The following is a 26,633-nucleotide window of genomic DNA, read 5'->3' as shown; positions in this document are numbered from 1 at the left end:
GGTATACACAAATTAAAATGTGCCAAATAGTTAAAACCAATTTTAGAATTTGTGCTGGACCTTCAGGGATCTGGACATAGACATGCCCAATTTAGCCCAGTGTAACCCAATTTTACATCCAACCACTTTCTAAAGTGTTTTCTAACAGTTTCCTGTTGTCACTTAGGCATGCTTAGCTTAATTTTTACCTCCATTTAGTCTGTGCCTCAAGCAGGAATGTCACCTCTCTGGATCTATCCCTTTAAATCTTTCCATTGTGGGTTGTTCGATCTCTGTGATCTATGTACAATGCAGATCTTTAGGTATATGAGAACTACAGTGAAGTAACTTTATGATTGTTCTTAAACCTTAGAAAGATGTAATTTTTAAAATTAGGTCATAACCAAACCTTGCCATCCCAAGATGTGGTTATAACCCAGTTTTTTTTTTAATGTGAGGGTGTGGTAAGGGGGGAAGAGAGTAAAAGAGGAATTAGTGAGCTATAGTGGCAGTGAAAAAGGAGAGTCTTAAGTGGCTGCCTTCATAATGTCACAAATAATAAGTTTAACTAGATAAAATTATTCTTTTAAACATAAATAATTCTTTAATGCTCAGAAGGTTTATATATAACCTACACAGTCACTGTAAGCAGCATACATATTACAGCTTTGGAACTACGTTGAGCCGCATAGGATATATTTAGTGTTTCGATGAATTGGAAAATTGAGGTTCTTTTTAAACAATTTTCTCAGCAGTTTATGCCCTGAACTCTTCATTCAAATGTATCAAGTGTAATTAAAAATGTAGGGTCATAAAAACATTTGGGATTATAATTTTTAAAGTCTTAAACAGAAATGAGTTTTATAAATTAGTGCCCATTGTTTTCTGAAAACCTGAAAATCTTCACATAACATTTTAAAATTATAAGCACAATGTTTATGGAGGTAAGAAATGGATAATACTTCAATAGGGATAATAATGTGTATTTAGGCATATAATGTAGCATGACCAAGAAAAAAAATTAATACTTCTTGGCAATTTTGGGGGAAATTTAGCTGTCATGCTTTGGTGACTGCTTATTTCATAAAATAAGTACATTTAGTAGTTAGGTTGAGTACACTCTACTCTCCTGATTGTGGCAGTGTGGACACATTCTAAAATGTCCTAACATGAGTGTATTGAAATATCTGGACCGCCTCAAGCAGTTAGAAGTTGCAGTAGAATATTTCATGCCTGTTTGATCTCCCATCATGTATGAAATTGTATTGCATCTTGGTCTACACTTAGTAATTATCAATTGAATATATTGTTTTCAAGACCTAACTTGGTTTATAAGTTTTGTCCTGAATGCAGGCCTCTTTTAACTTAGGCTTTTATTACTATATGTATATTTTGAACTATTAAATTCTATTTTAGAATACACTTTGGTAGCACTTATTAACATTCTTCCCAAAGTGCTTGTTATTTAAGCAGTGGTTTATATACTTAAAGGAGATCATTTTTCATTAATATTCAATAGTGTTCTTCAAAAATAATTAATAGATTTTTTAAATTAAAGTTTTATATTTTACAGAATATTTCAGTAAAGCTTATGTGAGGCATGAATGATTCCATAAACATTAAATAAATACTGTCTCATTCGGTAGAGTATCCATTTATGTCCTGTGTATATACATATATAATTATCACACAAGAAGCTTTCAATTTTTTAGATTCCCCCATTCCTCAGTAGTTTCTAATAAGTGAATTCTACTGATTGCTTTAGAAGATAAAGACAAATGTCTGTTCAAGAACAATGAAGCTAGAGAGTGAGCATACACACTTTAGCTGAAAGTAAAACAACACCAGGGAGTTAATGGCTGAATGTCAGATGAATGGTGTACTGCACATAAGAAGTGATAGGATTGAGTGGAAGGGGAGATAATAAGGATTTCTGAAAAATTTGGGCTAATACTCTGTGGCATTTTACAATTATTTGGCAGTCCTTTTATCTTCATGATATATAAAATCAGTGTCTTAAAGTTGATGAACTATGGACTCAATTAACATAAAAGATAGGCTTAGAGTTATATTCATTGTTGGAGGTTTTTTCCTTGTTGAGATGGATTATAGTTTTATATTTAAACAAATTAAATTTTGAAGATATTCTTATGAATTTCGTTTCTCTTAACAGTAATTTTAGAGAAAAACAGGATAATAATGTATTTGTTTAAAAAAGAAATATCTCAAGACACTGCAAAGAAATGTTGACCCTCATTTTTTAATTGACTTGTCTGTGTCTTAAGTTTAGTGTCATACATAATAGGGTAATTAATGAGGGGACTAATGCTTACTGGTGATAAATAGCTGAGTTTCATGGAAACTTGTAAAATTACTTCCCCTGAATAAGTTAATGAATTAGACTACATGTTAAGTATGGTCATAGTTGACACAGAGTTTACAGACCTAATCCATTTTTTTTCCAATATGTTTTACCAGCTATAGAGAAAAAAAAATTCAGTCATGGCTCTCAGTACTCCAGTGATTGGATCCTACTTTCCAACCATATCTGAAAAGTGAAGGCTCACCTAATAGCATCAGGTAATTGGCTGCCACGTGCATGTCCTGTGTTGGGTAATGTGAGAAAAGTGATTCGATAATTTCATTCCACCTTCCTCGCTTTTCTCAATTCTCCCCAAACTGACACCAAAAAGGTTTAGTTTTCATTTGGAATGTTTGATTCCTTCTCCTACCAACCTCTGCTGTCCTTTTCCCATATTTGTGAGTGAAAATCCTACTGAAGCTTCTTTATATAATTTTGCTTTAGAAAGTCATCAATTTACTGATACTGTTTTTTGCTCAATAAGCCTTCACAAATGCTAGAAAGGTCAAGAGTGTTGTAAATTATAAATGTTACCTTCTCAGAGGGCCATTTTTGACATATTAGCTCCTTCCACTTTTGCATTGGAAGTTCTAGGCACCCATTTTTTGAATGGTATGTCTATAACTTCATTTTTAATAGGATGGATTTTTAATGTTATGTGGTACTCTTTTGAATATTTTGCTTAACTGAGTAACCTTGTAGACCATACAGATGTTAGAAAATTGAAATATAATAATCTTACAACACAGACAATAATTGCTCTTTCATGGATTTTCCAGAAGTGTGGTTAGGATCTTGCATGTCTTTAATGCCATCATTATGAATATCTGTTATCACAGAAGCACAGTAATTGTTTTGTTCGAATCTAGTCTATAATTTCTGTATTAATGTGTTATCTTTTTGATTCCATGCAGTTGGACATTTAAATTGTTGTTAGCCATTTGTATAACTGTTTCGAACTTTTGTTCAGTTTCCTTACTATTTGTAGGTAAGAAAAATGAAACCAGAAAGAGATTTGTCTGAAGTCATATTAGTGGGGAGGAGCAGATTCTGAACTGGTGATAGATACATTCCAAACTGCTGTGTTTTTAGTATTTGTGGAGACCTGCATAGCAACATTGGAATCTGGTCATTTGGACTTTCTCATTATTTAGTTTCTGAATAATAATCATGTAACATATTTTCTCAAAGTGAAGGATGAATGAATCATCTAATGTAAGGTTTTTAAAATTGCTTTTGCTTGGATTATATTGCCTCTCAGTAAAGCCTTTGACTTGGAACTGTGTAGTGTGTAGGAAATAAATGGTCGAGTTTCTTTAGTATGTTGAATTTTAGTAGTTCATTTCCCAAATGCTGTGATGTTTGGGGATGTTTATTTCCATGCAGGCTTTTCATTTGCTAATGATGTGAATGAAATAGTTTTCTTCCTTTCCTTTCATACTCTTTGTTATGTCTAGAAGTATTGAATAAATGGGTCCAGAAAAACTTTTTCCTGTTCTTTGATTTTTTGTTAGTAAACATTTATAGTAATTTTATTTGTATGATAAAATAGTTACTTCTAATCGCAGATAATGTACATCCAGAACAGGTTTTTAGTTGCATTTTAATTTTGGGAAACAATAAAATTTAAATATAGATTTATCACACATCTTCATTTCCCAAGTAGAGTATTCAGGTTATCATTAAGACTTCATTAGTAATATGGTGCATGCTGTTAAAATGTGGTCTTAAAATTATACCTGTGTTAATGGCCAGAAATACATTGATATTATTAATACCTGGGAATGTGTTTTGTAATGGAGGGCTTTTTTGATATGTGAGAATGTAAAGCAGTGCTGTGTAATAGAGCTACAGTGTTGGAGATATCTATATTGTGCTGTCTTACTTGAAATGTGGCTAGTGTGACTGAAGACTGAATTTTAAATTTTATTTAATCTTAATTAAATTTAAATTTTTATCTAATATTGTGTAAATAAAATAAAAAGTCTTTCCTGTCTACTCATCATTCTTCTAACAAGGGTTGTGGGGTATCCAGGCTGATACTTTAATCTTTCTAATCTGCAGTAAATCGCCTTGTCTTTTATTTTTAGTACCCTTGGTTGTTGCTTATGGGTGATGAAGAAGGTCTTTCTATCCCAGGCCTCTCCTATCACCTCTACTTTCAGTTTTTTCAGTTTACTTGTATGCATTTTACATCTGATTGTTTATACCTTTTGTGCACTGCCAGAATGGTCCCACAGTATGTTTTCTGGCCATATTTTCCCCTTTATTGGAGTGTGTCTGTGTTTCTCTTCTCTGTCACACATATACACGCTTCCCTGAAATGTGGAAAAGCAAAGTGATTGATTTTTATTTCCTTAAAGGAGATTTTGTATCTGAGGAGATTTATTCATTATCATAGGAGGGGCAGCAGCTGTGTTATCAGGGAGCCAAATGTTAATCTAATAATTGTAATAATGTTTGCTGCTGCAACCCAGAGGTACCTATGCATCAATCCTAGGCAGTTAAGCTTCCTTGGAAGCCTGGCTTTTAAATTTTATTTTTGAGAAGATTAGGTTCAAGCCTTTTTCGTTCTTTGAGGATTCTATATCGGGTTATATTTTCATTATCTGATTTCTGCTTAGACTAAGACTGACTTTTGAGATTTTTGTTAAGCTTGGACTGAAGAGGTAGGCTAGTTCATTTAATAGATATATATTAATACTAAATACCTACTGTGCGCTAACCATCTTTTTGGGTGCTATAGCAATGAACAAGACTGGGTCCTCGTTATGATTGGGACTAAAAAGGTCCTAGTTATGGTTGGATTTATTGTGTAGTTAGAGAAATAGACATTAAGTAAATACAGAAATGTTGGACGACAATATGTTTAGAAAAAAGCAAAGCAGCAGGATAGTTGATAAAGAATGACTAGGCTTGATAGTGATACAGTAGATTAAATTTGCTAGTTGAGAAAGAGATGGTGACATTTGGCATTCATAGATCAAGACAAAAATCTTTACTTTACCTTGTCTGACATGGCTGCCAAAGGAAATTGCTTTTTATACCTTGCAGGAATCTATCCCCTTCGAACCTTTTAAAGTTCTCTCTGAACCCGCCAGACATTTTCATGGAAAGCACATCTCTTGGGTGCCTTCTTGTTGGCGTTTGGATTATTTTTTCCTCTTTGTCCTCCTCTGTCTCTCTCTTTTTTTTTGAGACAGTCTTTCACTCTGTCACCCAGGCTGGAGTGCAGTGATGCGATCTCGGTTCACTGCAACCTCCACCTCCCAGGTTCAAGTGAATCTCCTGCCTCAGCCTCCCGAGTAGCTGGTATTACAGGTGCCTGCCACCATGCCCGACTAATTTTTGTATTTTTAGTAAAGATGGGGTTTCACCATGTTGGCCAGGCTGGTCTCTGACTCCTGACCTCAGGATCCACCTGCCTCGGCCTCCCAAAGTGCTGGGATTACAGGCGTGAGCCACCGTGCCCAGCCTGTCCTCCTCACTTAGCGTGCTCATTTAAAAGAAACAAATAGATCTGTTTTCCCTTAATTCAGACCTCCAAATATGTGCCTTTCTCAAAATTAATATATACTGCTTCATTTAACTGGACTTTCAAAGGCAGACTCTATAACAGGCTCTTAACCTGGAATTGTACAAGGATGGTTTCACTTATCTCTTACATATTTTGTATATACTATTTAGTTTTTATATACCTTTTATGTTTTGTGGAGTATTTGGGGTGAGACTTCATGTGCATCACTTTTATAGGTAGATTCATTACTATCAAGAGGCAACTTAATGCCATCATTGGCCTTTTTAGGAATGCCCATGAAACTGTACATTCCTATATTACAGAGTACTAGGATCACTGAACTGGTATTGGAAATATGGTGGTGATTTCAGATAACAGTGTCTGTGTCTGTTTTCCCCAAAGTTTGGTTCTATACAGAATCAGAGAACCTTCACCTTTGTGGGCAAAACTTTTCATTCTTCTAGTACATAGGTTGGAAACATGGAACAGCAACAGGAACTAAGAGGGCCTGCCAGACTCTGTTTTTGACCAAAATTGTGAGTCCATGACTGACTACAAATAATCTGGCTTTATATATTTTCGCTTATCTTCCTCATACTGGATGTCTTCTGGTACTCTTTAGAGCAGAACATCAGGACTTCATCAGACCCTGTAGACTGAACTGCTCAACTTATAGAAAATTACATTATAATGATCTCAAAATGATGAAAGAGTATTTGATGAAACTCAATACTTATTTCTGATTTTAAAAATTTCATTAAAATTAGAATAGATGGATACTTTCTTAACCCATTAAAAAGAAATTCCGATAAAAATTAATCATTATGCTTAGGATTTGGAACATTCCTGTTAGCGATGTCCACTGTCATCACAATTGTTTCATATTTGAGATTCTGGAATTGTCAACCAGTATCATCTGAAAAATGAAAGCTGTGTTGTACTAATATTGAAAAGAAGGACAACTTATTCTTTGAAAATATGGTTGTATAATAAATATACAAGAACATTACTAAAAGTAAATTTCAGCATGATGCTTTCTTATGTAGCAATACCCTATAAAGCGTCTATTTGTAATAGTAATAAAATATGTTAAATAGGAATTTATAATAGCGAGTAATATATAAAATAGCTTGGAATGAGCCTAAGCACTTATATAGGACCCTTTATGAAGGCAACTATAACTAAGTGTGATCTCAATCAGTACCAATAACACTAATATGAAATAGTTCTGAAATGTAGCGAGATAAACATGTGAGAACAGTTAAAAAAATTCCAAGGGGAAAAATATTTATGGAGTGGGTAAAGGAGTCAGCTCAGCTCATCATCTCAAATACTGAATTGTTTTATGAAAACAGTTGTTAAAATAGTTTAGTGCTGACACTGAACTAGATCAGAGAAATTGAATGGAGATTCAGTAAAAAACCCAAATATATAAGTGTACTTAGTATATGTTAAAGTTTGTTTTTCAAATCAGTGAGAGAAAAGATGGATTATTCTACAGCATGTCAGGATAACTGGCTAGTAGTTTGGATGAAGATAAAGCCAATCACTGCTGTACTTTTATACAAGAATAAAATTGTGAATGGACCAAATATGCAAATATTTAAAAAATGAAACTAGAGTAATAAAGAAAACAATAGTGAATTTTAAGTGATTTTGGGATACAGAGGACCTTTCTAAATGTGACACAAGTTTCAAAAGCCAAATATATATATACATACTTGACTACATAAAAATTAAAATGCCAAAGGTTGACTAAACAACTGAAATAGTTTAGTTTAAGTTCTTTAGCTACCAAACATGCTGTGGGGTAAGGGAGTAGATATTTACTACATATTTGATCAAAGACAAATGTCCTTGAACATCCAAAGGTTTTTGTTTTTTTTTTTAATGAATTAATTAAAAGATAAGCCACTCATAAATATGTAAAGTTATACAAAAAACAATTTATAACACACATTAAAATGGCCAGGATACGTCCAAGGATGTTCACTCTTCCTTATGAAGAAATTCAAATTAAAGCAAGATACTATTTTATATTCGTAAGACTGGCAAAGATTTAAAATTTACTTACTAGTAATGACAAGGGTGTGGGGAAATCTCTCATACATTGTGGAAATGTGAATTGATGTGACTTTTTAAGAAGAAATTTTAACAGTAACTGTCAAAATTTTAAATATGCATATGTTTTAGTCTTATCAGGACCACTCAAAATAATCTATCACAGGGGTTACACAAAGATATATGTAAAAGAATGTTGTATCACTGTGTGTAGTGGCAAAAGTTTTAAAAGGGCAGATATATGTTGTGTCAAGCGGCTAGTGTATTATAGTACCACTGATACAGTGGAATATCCTAAGTGTTTAAATAAAATTAGATATGTGTTTTTGTTTGGTATAGAAAGATGTACAGGGTATGGTCGGTAAAAAGGATACCTTGTATTAAAATATGGATATTTTATTTAAGTAAAAAATATTTTGAAGTTAGAATTCAAGTTTATATCTGCATTGTAAATGTATTTGAAAGATACATGTTAACATTCGCTATCTATGGGGCTTGGCACTGGGTGGTTGAAAGGAATAAAGTAGGGGGATTTTTGCTTTTTACTTTGTATCCTTCCATACTGCTTGAGTTTTTCCTTTTGTAAAATAGGAACATGTTTTACTTTTATACTTTAAACAAACAACAAAAGCAAAACAGTATCAGTTTAGATTTATATCAACGCATAAATATTATATTACATGGGCCTTTATTCCTCATAATAGAAAATACAAAACCAGGGGCCTTTCATGCTGGTTAAATAGCACTTATTTGTTTGAGAATATTTAACCAGTAGGCTTTATCCCAATCCAAAAGTACTGAAATTTCTTATAATATGGCCAGGCAATGGGACAGATTTTATCACTGTACTTCTGGATTAGCAAATGACATTTGCCACTTACAAAAGGAACAACTCCCAGAACCAGAGTCAATGTGAAACTCCTCTCACAATTGTCCTCTGAAATATCATTAAAGTCCTCTTCTCTGCAATCCCCCAAAATTATAGTTATCCAGTCTTATATTTAACAAGGTGTGAGATTTCTTTAGCTAAGAACTTCTGTAAAAAGGCTATTTAATGTCACAGTTTGTTCTAACAACTAAACTCCCTTCTCCATTCTGATATACACATGAACCACTTTCAAACCATAGTCTTCCCAAGATAAGGCTTTCCATGTTTAATATGATGAAAGGGCAAGTGGTTATTCTCTCTTTAAAAGTACTCATAAGAATTCTGATGGATAAAACAAAATAATTTCCTCTAACACCAGGCAGACTAACCATACCAAGGCACGCTGCTGACTTCCTTCTGCATCAGTTGGTTGAGACCCGTAGTGTTGCTATCCATAAGTAATCCTTTATCAGAAAATAGCATATCCCAGAAACAAAATGTATTTTACATGTCTGCTTATCAACTCTGGTTGAATGATTTTAACAACCTAGTTTAAGTTTCCATAGGGTAATATGATTACGCAAGATGCATTCATCTGCAGTATACTACGTGTTATGTAGGTTTTCACATCTTTTCCAGCATTTCTCGAAAAGTTATCCTTCTCCCAGTTGAACTCCTAAAATGCCATTGGTAGGGTCTTTGCACTTCAAGCCATCTTGAGGAAAAGCTTCCTTCTGAGAGTTATATCATTTGGCAAGGGTCAAGAACAGAAAGCTGTGTTTTTAATCTAAAGGCTAAGGTCGGATTTATTCTTAGATTTCTCTTCAGATTCATCTCTACTTCAATATCTAGTTTCCATAGCAACTGAGATGCAGTTTGCAGCTGGGTAAGAAAAGAGAAATCTTTAGGTGTAAAGAAACTTACTTTTTAAACCTGGATAGAGAAGGTATCAGGCAACACCTTCATAGTTTTTATAGGCTAAAGCCTGCATTCTTTTTTCAGGACTTCAATATTTCACTCATAGGTGTCATTTCCTTTTTCCTGAAGAGGCCATTCAACTCTTTTTGACACAGTCCCAGAAAAGATTGCTGCTTCTGTGTTCTATTTAATCACAGTCAAACTAATTAATTAACCAATTTAACAAGACAGCTAAAAGAACTTCTGTGGAGAAATTATAGTTACCAGTAGAATTATTTCTTTTCAAATGGAATGTCTCTGGCTGATAATAGCCTTTTTTACAGGAAGTAGGTAGTCTCTTGTTCAAGTGTGACTGAAAGAATCTAGAATAGTACTTAATGTCTATTCTTAGTCTAACTGAATTTGGGGTGTATACTTGAGACCTGTTGAGTCACTTAGGTGGACAAATGTTGGAGGGAGAGAAGTGGTATCACAAGTCTTTGCAACCACTAAAAGGATAACATTAAAGAGATGCTCTAAGCACTTAATGTTATATTTTCAGAGACGTGTAGCACTTTAAATGGAAAATTTATTTTTTTTAAGTTGTTGAAGCTGGAGGAAGTTTAATGTTTTGTTTTGTTTTGTTTTTTAATTATAGGAACTGCCTTCTGTTGAAGAACTCACTATTATTCTGCCTGAAGATATTGAGTTAAAGCCTCTTGGGATGGTTTCAAGTATTATCGAACAACTAGGTATGTTAAGAATTTTATTAATAAAAATTATATCCAAACACACACTAATAATTGAATCAGTGACTTTTATGACTAGTAAATTTTAGACATACGTAATTAACACTTTATAGTCATTAAGTTTGAAGAGATAAAATTCAGTTTTCCTATACTAAAATTATATGTAAGTACAGTTTCTTTATAGAAATTTAAATGTCTGCTTTTACTGACATACTTCCTCCAGAATTTCCTTTGATTTGGTTTATTAGTTTTCTAACGTTACTATACCAAATTACTGCAGACCTAGTGACTTACAACAGCACAATTTTGTCATACAGTTCTCATGTGGGTCTCAGTGGGCTTAAAATCAAAAGTGTTAACAGGGCTGAGTTATTTTCTGTAGGTACTAGGGGAGAATCTTATTTCCTCGCTCTTTCTGGGTTCTAGAGCCTGCCCACATTCCTTGACTTTTGGCTCTCTTTCTTCATCCTGAAGGCCAGTAATGTAACATCTGTCTCTGAGTCTTCTTCCATTATCTCACCTCACTCTAACCATACGTGGACAGGTTCTCTGCTTTTAAAGACTTTTTAGATTGAGTTTACCTGCATAATCCAGGATAATCTCCCCTATCTCATGGTCCTTAACTTTAATCACATCTGCAAAGGTTCTTAAAAATGTAATGTATTTACAGATTCGGGTAGTAGAGTGTGGATATCTCTGGGGGAGCACCTTTGATTTTGTCTTAAAAACACATGAGAAAGTTTTGTGATTTAATACTGTTATTGGCATGAAATATGAAGCTGCTGAGTTATAAGAGAACAGATTCTTATTAATGCAGGTACTGTTGGCCGGGCGCGATGGCTCAAGCCTGTAATCCCAGCACTTTGGGAGGCCGAGACCGGCGGATCACGAGGTCAGGAGATCGAGACCATCCTGGCTAACCCAGTGAAACCCCGTCTCTACTAAAAAATACAAAAAACTAGCCGGGCGAGGCGGCGGGCGCCTGTAGTCCCAGCTACTCGGGAGGCTGAGGCAGGAGAATGGCGTGAACCCGGGAGGCGGAGCTTGCAGTGAGCTGAGATCCGGCCACTGCACTCCAGCCTGGGCGACAGACCGAGACTCCGTCTCAAAAAAAAAAAAAAAAAAATGCAGGTACTGTTAACTCATAGTAGGATATGCCGGAGAGTAGAACTCAGTACTGACAAAGTAATAGGATTTTAGAACTGTGAAGAGGACCTAAATTGCCCACCAGCCTCCATAGGACCTAAGGAAACAGAAAAATTCAAGTCAGTTGCTCTTAGGACCAGTTGTATAGTGAGTCAGTGATAGAAATCAGACTTTTTCTTTTGACTTTTTTCTAACAGTGTCTATATTGATATTTTAAAAAATTAATACATGATTTTGTACTTTTTTAGTTTATTAATAAAAATGTAGATTAAAATGAACCTTCTTTTCAAAAATAATAATTAAAATTCCATGATTCTGGAATCATTACATTTACTAGTTTTAGAGTTATCTTATGGTATTTAATAATATGTATAGATAAACAAGCTACTAATTTCTTGATTAGTATGATTTAAACATTTATTAGACTTGATGTATACAGAAAAATTTTAGGTCATAATGTTGATTCTCAAAAAAAAATGTAAACTCTATGACATACATGGAATAATGCATGTCATTTTTGCATTTTTAACAATACTATTTTGACTAACATAGACTAAAAAAATTATCAACCTAATGGGAATAAAGAGTAAGTGGGTCAAAATCAGTACATACTACTGTTGCAGATTTAACTCAAAACATGTTGCCCCTTGATCTGTTGCTTATGTGTATATTTGGAATTCGGAAGTACTAACTGTTTTTTTAATAGAGATGAGGTCTTGCTGTGTTGCCCAGGCTGGTCTCAAACTCTGGGCTCAAGCCATCCTTCCTCATCAGTCTCCCAAAGTACCTTCAGTTCTTCATATCTGTCTGTAAATTGGTTTACGACTGATTATTCCCTTAGTGGACATGGTATTATCTATGTAATATAACAAGGTGTTCTTACTTGTGGCTCTGATTTTCTAAAAATTTATTGAGAGTGTGTGTGTGTGTGTGTGTGTGTGTGTGTGTGTGTGTGTGTGTGTTTTCTCTTTGTTATGGTAGATCAGTTCTTTAACACTTGTGTCATTTAAAAGAACTGGAGATTTGGAGATTATGCTTTTGCTTTTTGAGGAGGGAATTTTTGTGTAATGATAAAAATTACTGTGAGCTCTAGCACTTTTACTTCTTCTTTTCATAGGAAGATGCTTTTGTGAAGCCTTTTATTTAACATTTTCGTATACCATTAACTAAACAGTGCTTCGTAGAAAAGAATTTTTAAGAGTAAGAAAGAAGACTAATTTCTTTTAAAACAGTTTTACAACTAAATGTGATTACACTATTTTTGGTAAAAATTACTTGAGAATATGTGCATAGCTTGAATTTGTTGACTCTTTAATGGATGATTCAGATTTTCTGTAGGATTTGCATTTTAATTTTTTTCCCTTAGAGTTGTAGCTTTTTATATTAAAAATAGGTATAAAACATTTCCCAGTGATATTTGGTAATAAGTAGACTTTGTTTACTGAAGAGAAATGGTTAATGAGGTAATAATCCCACCTTCAATTTTATTTTAAATTATATTGGAATTAAAGCTAAGATTTTTATTAAAATTCTACATTCTCTTATAAGTAAATCTTGAAGTAATCTATTTTATTTTTCAGTAATAATTGAATCTATGACTAACCTACCTCCAGTTAATGAGGAGACTGTAATTTTTAAAAGTGATCGACAAGCAGCAGGAAAGGTTTGTAAAACATTTCAAGTCTTACAAATTATTCTATTTATTTATTGTTTTTTTCTGACTTTCCCCATCAGTTCTCAGAAGAGTTTATTTATTTTAATTGATGGACAATCTAGAGCTCTCTAGTTTCAGTACATTCTTGATTTCCTTCAGTACTTCGTATCTGTCTGTAAATTGGTTTACTACTGATTATTACTCTTTGCCGCATGAGTTATTAAATACACATGTATAGAATTCTTTCCTAGTGTTTGTCAGATAACTTGCTAGGCAGTGAGTCTACGTAATGTATAGCACATCGTTTCCTACCCTCCATATACCCAGCTGAGTGAAGACTTCCCATAGTATAGTAGCTCTTAAGCATTTTTGTCTTGTGAGCTCCTTTGAATAGTGGCTCTCAGCCTTTTCAGACTTTGACTTCCTCAGGTGGAAGCTCAGTGTGGAATCTTTTCCAAATAGAAAAATATTTCACTGACAGCAGTGAATTGTCACTGTATCTTACATCCTGGGGAATTACAAATATGTGCACTCGAGTAATTACTATAAGATTTGGTCCCTTTTAACATCTTTCTAATGTAACAACCCTGCATGTCCACCTTAATATAGAAAACTGTGCACTGTACCCAGCAAGTAGGCAATTCTGACTGGTCGGCAGAAGACATAATAACTTTCTAAAATCAAGAATATAAATACTAAGTAAGTATTTATTTCCTGGCAATAGGGACAGTTTTATTCACCTTGATATCCCCCATTGTACCTAGTACAGTTCTTTGGAAATTATTTTTGCCAAGTAAATGTGTATTGAGTTGAATACAAACAAGAAAGGAGCTATTTGTGATTTTAATGACAGTTGTCTTTTTTTCTTAGTACCTAACTTAAGACAATTTTAATCTGAAAATACTCAACACTTTGCTAAATTAAAACCTCTAAACGGCATTTTTTTGTATTTTCCACTACATTTGAATTTCTAGACATATAAATGTGACTAATAATATTAATATTCAGCTGTTATTTAACTTTGAAAGGAGTCAGTTAAAATATAACATTTGTACCTCTAACTTTAGTTATATGGCATAAGCCTGTTGACGAAAATTAAATCTATTTCTAATTTTACATAGAATGCCTTATAAATGCTTTTGAAAGACTTTGTGACAAGTCTTTGAAAAATACTGATTCCCCAAAATAGTAGTGGAAGTAGAGATTAGAAAGTATTTGTTAAACAAACCAAGAAGCACAATATGAAACTGAGTACCTTTTAGATTGTTAGCGTGTCTTATCTAAATACTAAATTAGTTTTACCTTCAGTAGCAAGCCATTGAACATCTTTTCCCTCTTCAGTAACACAATAGTAATCAGCTACAGTGATATTTATGTTATCATTTTAAGTTCACTAAAACCCTGCAAGGAAGTAGAATTACCTTTATTTTAAAACTTGAGAAACCTTGCTAAAAAGTCACAAAGCTGAAATGGATGAGATTACAACCCAGGTTCATTTCCCTTCCACCTCCCTTTACCTTCCCCACTGATTAAGGGAGGACAGTCTCAGATTTTTATTCTTACCTTTGCCCTTTAATCCTAATAACTGCTAGGTCTCTTGATAACTAGTGAAATCTGTTTCCTTCTCATATATCAGTGGGTAGGAAATTTTTACTGATTCCTTTTTAAAAGATTATATTACTGTCTTGTTTGCTAGGATATGATGATTTTCTAGAGGACTCTTTTATATTGATGGAGTGTTGTTCCCCACCCCCTCAGTTCTCATGATATATTTCAAGGTAACTTGTGATACAGTAATACACACAGTGATTGAAATGATCAGTTGACCTAATGGATTAGTATACTCCATTTATCTGTATTTTCTTCATTTTTGTTAATGGGAATTGAAAAAAGCACAAAGTGATTGATAAAAGACAATGTTGAATAGTTGTAAAGGTTCATTTCCTCATTTCCTTTCTCCTTTGGCAGTTTAGCCCAAAGCTGGCTTACCTGGAGAGACATTCTTTAAAGGCTGTTCCCAGGTGGCAGCATGCAAATCTTGGCCTTTCACAGGCACAGTCTGCCAGCATTGTTCCTAGTCCTGGAGATTCCTTGATGTAGTTACTGTTACTTAGAGAAACTGGAATTTACCTAGTCCCCTCCTAGATAATAGAAAAACTGGGAGTTACCTAGCCCCCTCTAGATAACTTATAAGTTTGTGACATGGTGTGTGTGTGGAGAAGGGGAGAAGAGTACAGCTCATTCTCCCTTTTGCAGTATTGTCTGTGCACGTCCAGCCTGCTGGCTCAAACAGGCCTTCTACGCCACTGAAACTTTTGCCATGGTACACACAGAACATTTAAGCCCATCCTATGCTGGGATGGAATTTGGGGAGCTGCATGCACTCTATATCTTCTCTGCTTGTCAGTTACTTTTCCCAGCAGACCGTACATTATAGCTGTACCACGTTGTTGTTATGGTGTGTATTAACCTCTATGTGTGATAGGAATCCTTGGAGATCTTGTAGCAAAAATATGATGCCTTTGAGTAAAAAATGGTGAGTATTATCAGCTAGAGCCCTGTGAAAGGATACCTAAGAAACCACTTCTCAATGACAGGGCAAGTATAAAGCATCAGTTGGATTAAATTTTTATAGGAACACCTACAGAATATATACCATTTTTAAAGATATAAAGAAAGCTGCCTGCCCACCTCATAGTAGAGGTCTCGGCTGCTACTTTTCCAAATTCAATTTCTTATACTCTCCTTACAATCTTTTACTTCCTTTGCTTTTATCTTGAATCAGGTAGTATGGAAGTTACAAAATCCCCTAAGTTGGGTGGAATGACCGAGAAGGAATATGGGTGCCTCATAGGGAGCTGTATGAGGAGAAGTGGGCTGGCCTGAGCTTTGCTGTGTCTTAAGTTACTCTTTACAGTTTAGCTCTTAGGTATTAGTCAATCTAAACTCTACACTCAGAGGCTAATGGTGATTTAAAATATTATTAAATTCCTGTTTTCTACTCTGGATTAGCTAAATTGCTTATGTGAACTTGGTCAAGTTTTCCTGTAACATACCTATTAGTATTGGCTCATGTCACATACTGTCTGTTGTATGGCTTCCTGTTATCTACTGCCTGTAATGTTGTTTTACCTAAAACTTTATAATGATTTCATTATAGTTGTGGCTCATAAACACTTCAGAACCTAGGAACAGTCAACTAAAATATTATGCTTTGATTTTGTCCAAGAATTTTGAATGTCACTTATATTTTAGTTCAAACCATACTGCATAGACCTGAAGTTTGCAAGGAATTTTTCCATTGAAATCGTTTTTCACTCTTAGGAAATGGATTCATGCTATCTAGGAAACAAATACCTGGGAAACAGTCTATGTACCAGGTTGCATACTGATTATTTTACCTTATATTAATGAATACACAGGAAACTTAAAAGGTTTTTTTGTTTTTTGTTTTTTGTTTTTTTTAGAATGTGTGAATTTCATGTTTTATTTATAATTGTTGATGGGGATTGGTGGATTGGTCAATAGGGAAGAAATAAAATAAGACAAAGGAAGTAGATTATAAATAAATTTCATTTTGTTTCACAATTTTCTAAATATGGCCTTCACATTCATTATTATAGGAAGTGTTTTTTCCTGGTTGATGGGACATTTAATCTCTGCCCAAACGAAGAATTGGGTTTGCCTGTATTTGAGGGAATTAAACTTGTGAATTGTTTTTAAAACAATTTTAAGTGAAAATAAGACTACAATAATAGATGTCAGATAGGCCAGTAAGAGTGGTGCTGAGTACACCTCTTCCGTCCTTCACAGTTCTTACTGGATGAGGTCTACTGGATTTATCTAAACCTTTTCAAAGCAAATGTCTTGCTATTTTCTTAAAGTTTTTTGCTTTTACACTTTTTTAAAGCTTTAAATTTGTGATGCTGTTAGTGTTATTTCATAATACATTGGCATTTTAATAGTTTTTAATGTCACTACTTCTTTTTAGAGTACACGTATCTTCAGAATGGTGGTGCCCTGATAGGTGAGCTGTTTTACGCCTTAGTGAAAACGAATAAAAGATTCAGTGCTGTAGTAAAGATCATAAAATGTGCAGAGCATTTGCTATCAAAAATTAAGAACTGAGGATGTGATAAAACGACTATGTTCAAGGCAGTTGGTATAAATTGGTCCAAGCTATTTAGAAAGCTATTTAGTAATTTCCATTAAAACTTTTATGCCTTAGTGTTAATTATCGTACTTTCAGCTTCAATACTTCCCCTCCTTACAAATCAATTTTTAGGAAATCTGAAGTATAGAGATTTATATATAAGATTTTTATCATGGCATCATGTATTATGTTGAACAAATTGTAAGCTGCCTAAATGTCCTACAAAAAGAAAGAAGTTAGGCCGGGCGCGGTGGCTCAAGCCTGTAATCCCAGCACTTTGGGAGGCCGAGACGGGCGGATCACGAGGTCAGGAGATCGAGACCATCCTGGCTGACACGGTGAAACCCCGTCTCTACTAAAAAATACAAAAAACTAGCCGGGCGAGGTGGCGGGCGCCTGTAGTCCCAGCTACTCAGGAGGCTGAGGCGGGAGAATGGCGTGAACCCGGGAGGCAGAGCTTGCAGTGAGCCGAGATCTGGCCACTGCACTCCAGCCTGGGCGTCAGAGCGAGACTCTGTCTCAAAAAAAAAAAAAAAAAAAAAAGAAGTTAAATAAGTTGTTCTGATTCTGTAAAGAGGTGTTTTATAATTGCTAAAATTATACTTACAAAGAATATAACATGGAACAACTTTAGGTTTTTAAAAAGGGACAGTATACAAAACTACAGTATGGTCGTAAAGAAAAAATAACATATTAAAAAAAAGACTGGAAAAATCTGTACTGGCATTGGTCATGGTCTTATCTCTATAATATACATATATTATCTCGCTCTTGTCCACTAGGCTGTAGGGCGATGGCACAATTGCGGTTCACTGCAGCCTCTGCCTCCTGGGTTGAAGCGATTCTCTTCTGTCAGCCCCCTGAGTAGCTGGGATTACAGGTGCCTGCCAGCATACCCGGCTAATTTTTGTATTTTTAGTAGAGATGGGGTTTCACTATGTTGGCCAGGCTGGTCTTGAATCCCTGACATCAGGTGATCCACCCGCCTCGCCTCCTAAAGTGCTGGGATTACAGGAGTGAGCCACACCACACCCAGCCAGAAAATATATTTTTTAATTCACGTATTTTGAGAAGAAAATACAGTTTGAAACCAAGAGGTTTCCTTTCATTATTCTTAAAACGTTTTCAGAAGTAAAATATGTGGTTCTGCTAAAAGCAGTTCTTTTAGTTAAATGTTAAAGGCTGCACCATCTTTGTGTTTTTTAAACGTAAATAACTTCCACTTTATTATTTGTTAAATTAGAAAAAGTCTTTAATTTTACAAAATTCCTCACACTATGGAAACAGCAAAAGCGATTTAACACCTATTGAAGTTAGAAGCTTGCTTTTATATTTCCCATCTGATGATTCCAAATGTATACATGTTATTTCTCAAAAGTTACCAGTTACAATCCTTTTCTTTGTACCTTACAACTTAAATGAACAATAATTTTAAAAAATCATAATTTGCATCTAGTTGGTACCACCAAAATGATTTGAATTTGGTGAGGAACAAACTTGTTACTGTTGTTTTTACATTCATAGAAGGGAAATCTGGAATGAGCGAGTGCATTTTAATCAATACATGAAGACTGAGTATGTAAAAATGACATAAATATAAATAAAAATTATTTTATTGCCCTAACATTGACAAAATTACCTTGTTCTAGCAATTATCAGTGGGATTTTTAAAAGAAAACACTGCTAACTTTTCAAATAGTTATTTTACATGTTAAAAGAGGACTTTGTGTTTCTATTACAGATATTTGAGATATTTGGACCTGTTGCACATCCATTTTATGTGTTACGGTTTAATTCTTCAGATCACATTGAGAGTAAAGGTATTAAAATAAAGGAGACTATGTATTTTGCTCCATCAATGAAAGATTTCACCCAATATATATTCACAGAAAAACTTAAACAGTAAGTACTTTACTGCCATGTTGTTCTTCACTTACGTAACTTATATTTCAAGAATAATTCTCAGTGATTTAGTTTCTTATAGTTATATTGTGTCTCCCTTGCAAAGAGTTCATTTATCTTCCTAACAATATCTTTGAAGCCTACAATTTATTTTCAGATTTTGTACGTAGAACTCATATCTTTTGCAAAAAATGAAATAATCAGCCATTACGAGCACATTTGAGCCTTGTACACTATCTGATTCTAGTTCAGTGTTTTTTCCATTATATACTTTCTTTAATGTACTTGCTATTTTAGTATTAGTACTAATATTACTATCATTTCTTAATAACTTTTTTTTCAGTTAAGTAAAATTCTCTTGGGATTCTATTTAGAGACCTTGCTCTTCAATAAAACTTAATTTTCAAGAGAAAAAAAATGAGTATATCTCTTTATTTTGCTTATAAATTGTAAGTTTGTAGAGAGACAACTAACACGTGTCCCTGAAGAATTGTGTAGAAAGCCATGGTGTATGGAGTTGACCTAACCAACAAACCAGTGCTCTCCATTTTCTTTACAAATAATGCTAAGTGATTTCTGTGGCATGTGACCAGCAATTTTTTTATATTTTTGCTCCCATTGGTTGAATATTTTTCAAATGTTAGCTGTTGCCAGCTGTTAGTCGTAAAGCTGTTTGTATCAGTTGAACTTGTTTTAATTATGTTATTTAATTTTTTATATCATCAGATAGCATATGAATTTAAGTAGAATAGATTTTTTTTAATAAAAATAACTTGAATGCTTTCGAATGATGTAATGAATATGAGCCGCAAAAAATATTTTCAGATTGGGAGTGGAAGAAAAGACTGCCAAAGATTGGGGGAAGGTTAAATCCAGAAAGACTTTGCACTCAGTTTGACAAAGAAGTTCCTTTTAGTTCTAGCTCTTCTTTTATTGGAAACTTAAAACCTAGGCGATAGATTTTTATAGATGCTGTTTTTGCAGGAAAACAAAGGAGCTTTGGTCACTGAGTAACTTTGATATTATGTCAAAGGTACCAGCCCCAGTTGCATGGCATAAGAAGATTACTTATGCCACTTACATATTAAATAAAGTCTCAAGTCACCAAATTTCATTTATTTCAGAGATGAAAATTTTAGTCCTGATAATTGATTTAACTCATGTTTAAGAATCTACATAAAAATCTGGAGGAATATTTTGCCTAAGTTATTCTTCAGACTGCATAAGGTTATTTTCCTAAATAACACTGACAAGAAAGATGAATTAAATAGACACAAAGCCTTCAAGATATTAATATATTCTAAAATGCTTTAAATATTTAGCATTTCATCCTGTTTTGAATATAAAGATACTGCTGTGGATATGCCACATATGCAGCTTTTTAACAAATAGAGTATTTTAGCTTAAAACAGATAAACTTGAAGAGGTTTTCTGAAGATGGTTTTTAAATAGATTTTAAATAATAGATTCAGTCTTTGGTTTTGATTTGCAGTTCTTCTATTAAGAAGTAGTAGTAAATCAATGAAGTGGGAAATTAGACCTATATTTCAGAAACCTCCCTCCCCCAGGAAAACTGTTGTATTCTAGACTGCATTTTGGCGTCTGTCATGGGAACTCGGTGGAGGACTTTGTCTTTGAGGTAGAGAAGTTCAGCTCCTTTCAAGCTTACTGTTCTCTGATGAGGTTATTTTGATCTTAGTTTCTCATGTACTTACTGTCTTGTTAAAAGTGCTTTTTGAAATGTTGCTTGATCTTTCCATTAGAGATTTTGATTTTTTGTAATAGATGCAGTAGTTGGGGAATTTTTCCCATTTATGCCTGTGATTCCAGGCTAACAGCAGTCCAGATCATGAGATGTCACGTATGCAGAAAGGAATACCAGAGCTATATTTAAGGCGCATGTGTGAAATGACAATTGAGGAAATGCTTTTTTTCTTTTAAGTGATGGAAAAGTCATTGATACTCATATATAATGTCAAAGTTCTGAATCAAAAATTTAAAGCAAACTTAACAACTTTCATGTTGTGCCAGCAAACTGACATCTGTACATTGATTTTAATGGCCTTAATTCCTGGGAATCTTATTTTTGAGATCTAGTTTAAAACAATAAGGACATCTAGTCCTAATACTTTGTAATATTTTACTTTGTGATATTTTAACATAATGGAATAACAAAATAGCACTTGAAACTATGAAATTAACAAAATTAAAAAGATTAAAAATGAGCTTTCACAAATTATACTGCTCATAATAGATTTCTGTACTTCTGTTGGTTGTAAAGTATAAAACTCTCCACCAAAAGTTGTTGATTTTCAGCTGCAATTACACATTTCACACATGCCAGTTGTTATATTGTCCTTCAGAATCTTTAAAGCAGCTCCTCTTCCTCTTCCTCAAACTATTCATAGTTAGCCTTCATTTGACCCTCTCTGCTTTGAGAATCAGTGTTGGAATAAGCCTTGGTTACTCATAGAGGATTACTGACATTCCTCAGGTAAACTGAGGAGAAAATAATTCATATTGATATCTCTGCCATTAAACCTGTAAAATCTTTGAAAAGGGAATGGCTCAGTCAGTTTTGTGTAGTTCACACGTGGAACAACTTCCGATCTACGGTTGGCATGAAATAAGGGTTTTTTTAAAACTCAGTTTTGTGAAAACTGCAAATATCATGAAAACAAAAATCAAAAGCGCTGTCCATCTGCTTTCCACTGCACACCATAGCCTTGGCTTCTCATTCCAATTCCCTAATCCTAATATTTATATTTGCCCAACTTTTGTGTTTTTCTTAGGAACTTCCCACATCTTTTGAAATAAGGTAAAAGACACATAAGTGTATTGCAAAATTAAAGGTTAAACTCATGTCCTTTATTATTTTCGGTACTTTTAAGTTATAAGCACTTAACAGAATTGTGATAAATACTTTTTTGACTCCCATCCCCACCCCACCCAGGGATAAGGGATCAGATGCATCGTGGAAGAATGATCAGGAACCACCACCAGAGGTAAGTGTAAGTTTTTTTATGCAACATTTTATAAAGTAGGGCAGGACTTAGTCTTATAAATTTTATCATCCTTGCTGTTAGGGAAGTCATTGATACTGGCTAGCAGCCATACTGCATTCTCCTGTTCTAGCCCATGTATTCTCTCACCCTCCTAGATGACTATTTTATACCTTTCAATGAAAGGTTTTGATTGGTCATTTAGGAAAAAAACTTTTTTCAGTTACATTTAGTTGTATTTTAATAATTATCACCTTATTTACAATGTAATTTGCTATTTTTGTTAACTTTGTTGATGTGTGATAAAGGCAGGCTGTCGTTAGTTTTAAAAAATTTAATTCAGTTTAGTAAATACACCCACCGTATGGGACATGAAGACGTGGTGCTTTTAGTAGTAGTAAGCTGCCCTTCTTTTGGAAGTACAAAATCATTGGAAGCACCAGATGATTGGAAGCTACCTAACTCTCTACTTTTTAACGATATAACTACCTTTCTAAAAAGGGACCTTGATTTTCTTTTTGTATCTACATCAGCAAAACAATAGTTTTATGCCCCAAGGTGACTTGATAATCTAGTCTTCCTAGAAATGTGTAGTAAATTTAGGAATAATATATAAATGAGTTAATGATTTAATAGGATTACTTGGTTAACATTCTATGAAAGTGTTTAAGCAGATTATCTTGAGGGTTTTTTTTTTTTGAATTACAACAATGAATATATTCATTTCTTAAAAATAGCATGTATTTATATAGTATAAAATAAAAATGTATATAAATATTTTTATAAGTAAAAATCATACAGGAGAGTTTTTAAAACTTTCTTGGCAGTTCTTATGAAGTTTTCTCAGTATTACAGTTTGTTTTTTTTTAAACGAATATAGACATGGGGGTCTCACTATGTTGCCCAGGCTGGTCTCAAGCTCTTGGCCTCAAGTGATCCTCCTGCCCTCAAGCGATCTTCCTGCCTCAGCCCCCCAGAGTGCTGGGATTACAGGAATGAGCCACCTTGCCCAGCCAGTATTACAGATTTTTGATATTTACAGATTTAACCTTGGTCATTTTAGATGTTTAAAGCAATGCTAAATCATGATCTGTGTTAGTTTCTAATTTTACTGAGGTATGAATCAGGTTTATACCCACTTAGAGGGTTTTGTACAGGTATTAATCACTTAACCAGTGAATGATCCTTGCTTAGTATCTGAATTAAAATGGAATTATGTTTTCTAAGTCTGTGTATTTATGTGATTTCAATTAAGGCTCTGAATATTCACTTAATGTTCTGAATTAAGTTTAGAGCATCTAGAGCATCTTATTACTGGAATTACATGTTTTAAAATGTTTAGAGATTCATAAATATCTCAAAACATATTTCTTGTAAAATCCAGATTTTCTTTTTTTCTTTTTTTGGGTATGGGATGGAGTTTTGCTCTTTTTGCCCAGGCTGGAGTGCAGTGGCACAATCTCGGCTCACTGTAACCTCTGCCTCCGGGTTTAAGCGATTCTCCTGCCTCAGCCTCCCGAGTAGCTGGGATTACAGGCACATGCCACCACGCCCAGCTAATTTTGTATTTTTATTAGAGACGGGGTTTCACAATGTTGGTCCAGGCTAGTCTTGAACTCCTGACCTCCAGTAATCCACCCCACTCTGCCTCCCAAAGTGCTGAGATTATAGGCATGAGCCACCGCACCTGACCAGAATCCAGATATTCTAATGAATCCCTGTTGTTTCTGACCTAACCATTGAAGTTACCAATTACAGCAATGTGAGTTATTCGTAAAATTGGTTTGACTAGGTTAATTGCCAAATTACATCTCACCTAGTTCATGGTGTTCGTTTTTTCCAAGTAGCTAGAACTGGATCATTAAGTATGTTGGGATTTAATTATGTAATATTTGTTGATGAAACTTTGTAGTATAGAATTATTGCCTGGTGTTGATCATAGATTAAAATTATAAATTCGTGAAGTTTAAACTTAAAAAGAGAAAAGAGAAACATCATGTGATGTGAAAATAGAAAGCTTGCATAAAGGAAAATAAGAGAAATTATGTGTTATGAAATGTTGGACTGTGTAAATAAACTAAAAATTACCTAGGGTTGTATCATATTCATCTTCATAGCCATTTTTAATATGCCACCATATACTTTATGGTTGAATAAATGTATTTAATGAATGGAAATATGAATTAATTTGCATATAAGAGACGTGAATTTTTCTCTGATTTTAGGAGTGATAGCAAAATACTACCAAAGTAATCTCTGTGAAATAAACTATTCCCAATTAAAATCCTTAGTTCCTCCCTCCTGCTCTTAAGATGATGTTCAATTATTTAAAATGGCACAATAAGGTTCCTTATTAGCGTCTCCAATTTTATCTTTTCTGGTTTTGCTGTGTAAGAAGCAGCAGCTTTCACTTTACCTTTCAGAACCATTTTTCTTTTTTGTATATACTATGTTCTATCATGCCTCTGTGTGTGTTGTTTCCATTCCCTGAAAATTCTCTTTATTTTCATAGCTGACTCATTCAGGTGTTTCTATTGGGTTATCCATATCAAGAAGTCTTCCTTTTCCTTTTTTCTCTTTTTCCAGCACTATAATAACATAGCATTAAGTCGTAGCACTCGTTCATTGTACATTTAATCTGTTTTCTCAGAAAAAGGAGTCTTCTATCTGATCTCCATACTTTCTAGTGTCTGTCAGATACCAGATTTAACCTGAGTTTTAAAATCTTATCCCTTTAAGATCAGTAATGTGAAATAGTGCATTAGAAGGCATACAATTATTTCATGTTTTCAAATTAGATTTCAGAATCTGAAGTGTATGGATTCCTGTTGATGGAGGATTTGATCTAGAATGTATTCCAGTGAAGCCATACTGAAAATTACATACAAAGACTTTCATATACATTTTATTTCTTCTTTTTAAATGTGTATCCATCCATACATAGTGGGCCTGCTTTCATATATTTTTTGTATGAAACATAATAAAAGTTTTCTGGTGTTAATAATAGAATAATAAAATGCCTGAACGTAGGAATGTAGATACCATGGCAGTCATAAGATAAATAGCTCATAAATCTTGGTTTCCTCGGTAGATTATAAGAATGAATCCTAATTCTTAGTTGCATATGAGTTTTACCACCTTTAATTTTTAAATAATTTCCTCTTAGGAGTTGGATCATTCATGTATCTGCTTATAAAAGCCTTTGCCATGTTGGTCAGGTTGGCGTGCGTCTGTAACCCCAGCTACTCAGGAGACTGAGGCAGGAGAATCGCTTGAACTTGGGAGTCAGAGGTTGCAGTGAGCTGAGATCGTGCCACTGCGCCAAAAAAAAAAAAAAAAGCCTTTGCCTATGGTCCTATCTAAATAGCTTCCTCATGATTTGTGTACCCTTATTTTCCCTCATTTATTTATAGTTCTTGCTATATACTTAAAATTATATTTAAAAAATAAGATGGTAAACCTGTAAAGAATGAACCTGTGAAATGTTTAGAACAGTGCTTGGATGTGTATTTTGAATGAATGAATTATGGAACATTGTCTTCCATTTTTTATTGGCTCTGATAATGTATATAATTTACTTAGTCCTTGATACTCTTACCTTTGGTACTCTTTTGCATCTGATACTATGATGAATCTTAAGTCTAAACTGGAAGTCAGACTCATATCTGAAGGTTGATAACTGACCTGTGTTAATTAAAGAGTCATTAAGCATTTATCAAAAAATATTTTTCTACCATGTCTAATTCAGATATAGAAAATATTAAGTATCAAAAAGGCAACTTTTTTTAGTCAATGATTAGTAATAGGCTTGTTTTCTTCACCTCCAAGTATGTACTATTGAATTGGCAAATCCATGTAACATAAACCTATTATATACTTTTCTCTGCAAGGCCTTAGATTTCAGTGATGATGAAAAAGAAAAAGAAGCCAAACAGAGGAAAAAATCTCAGATTCAAGGCCGGAAAAAACTCAAATCTGAATTTAATGAGCCAGGTGAGTGAATACGATATATATAGTTGTTTTTTTATCTTCATTTGCATCTATATAAGTTTATCAATAATAAAACCAAGGGAAACATCTGGGTTTTCTCTGTTTACCTCCTAGCATCCTGCTAACATTTAGAGCCGTTACATAGCAGGAGGTGTGGTAGTTTTATGAACTTAAGCAGTAAAAATGGCTTCCTGAGGTAACAGACAGACTAAACTTTGTTACTTGTGCTTGTCAGCACTTTTTTCTTAAGATACCTGTTTGCTTCCATGATCAAGTACTTGATGAACCCCTAAATCACAGTATCTTATTTATAAACATGCATTCCCTTTACCTTTTTTAAAAAGTTAAACTTT

At 34.0% G+C, this 26,633-nt stretch overlaps 1 protein-coding gene across 2 annotated transcripts in view; it reads left to right on the top strand.

The window, feature by feature from the left end:
* The window catches only part of NAF1 (nuclear assembly factor 1 ribonucleoprotein), a 41,355-nt gene that overhangs the window by 5,982 nt on the left and 8,740 nt on the right, over positions 1–26,633 (top strand). For both annotated transcript variants that reach the window (XM_001098118.5, XM_078002720.1), the window contains exons 3-7: positions 10,343–10,436; positions 13,160–13,242; positions 19,128–19,288; positions 22,242–22,293; positions 26,181–26,283. In XM_001098118.5, coding sequence (XP_001098118.3) covers positions 10,343–10,436; positions 13,160–13,242; positions 19,128–19,288; positions 22,242–22,293; positions 26,181–26,283 — 493 coding nt within the window. The remainder of the gene's footprint in view (positions 1–10,342; positions 10,437–13,159; positions 13,243–19,127; positions 19,289–22,241; positions 22,294–26,180; positions 26,284–26,633) is intronic.

The sequence above is a fragment of the Macaca mulatta genome, chromosome 5 (assembly GCF_049350105.2).
Source record: "Macaca mulatta isolate MMU2019108-1 chromosome 5, T2T-MMU8v2.0, whole genome shotgun sequence".
Classification (NCBI taxonomy): domain Eukaryota; kingdom Metazoa; phylum Chordata; class Mammalia; order Primates; family Cercopithecidae; genus Macaca; species Macaca mulatta.
Note: the sequence above shows the minus strand (reverse complement) of the source record. Positions and strands in the feature narration are given on the sequence as shown.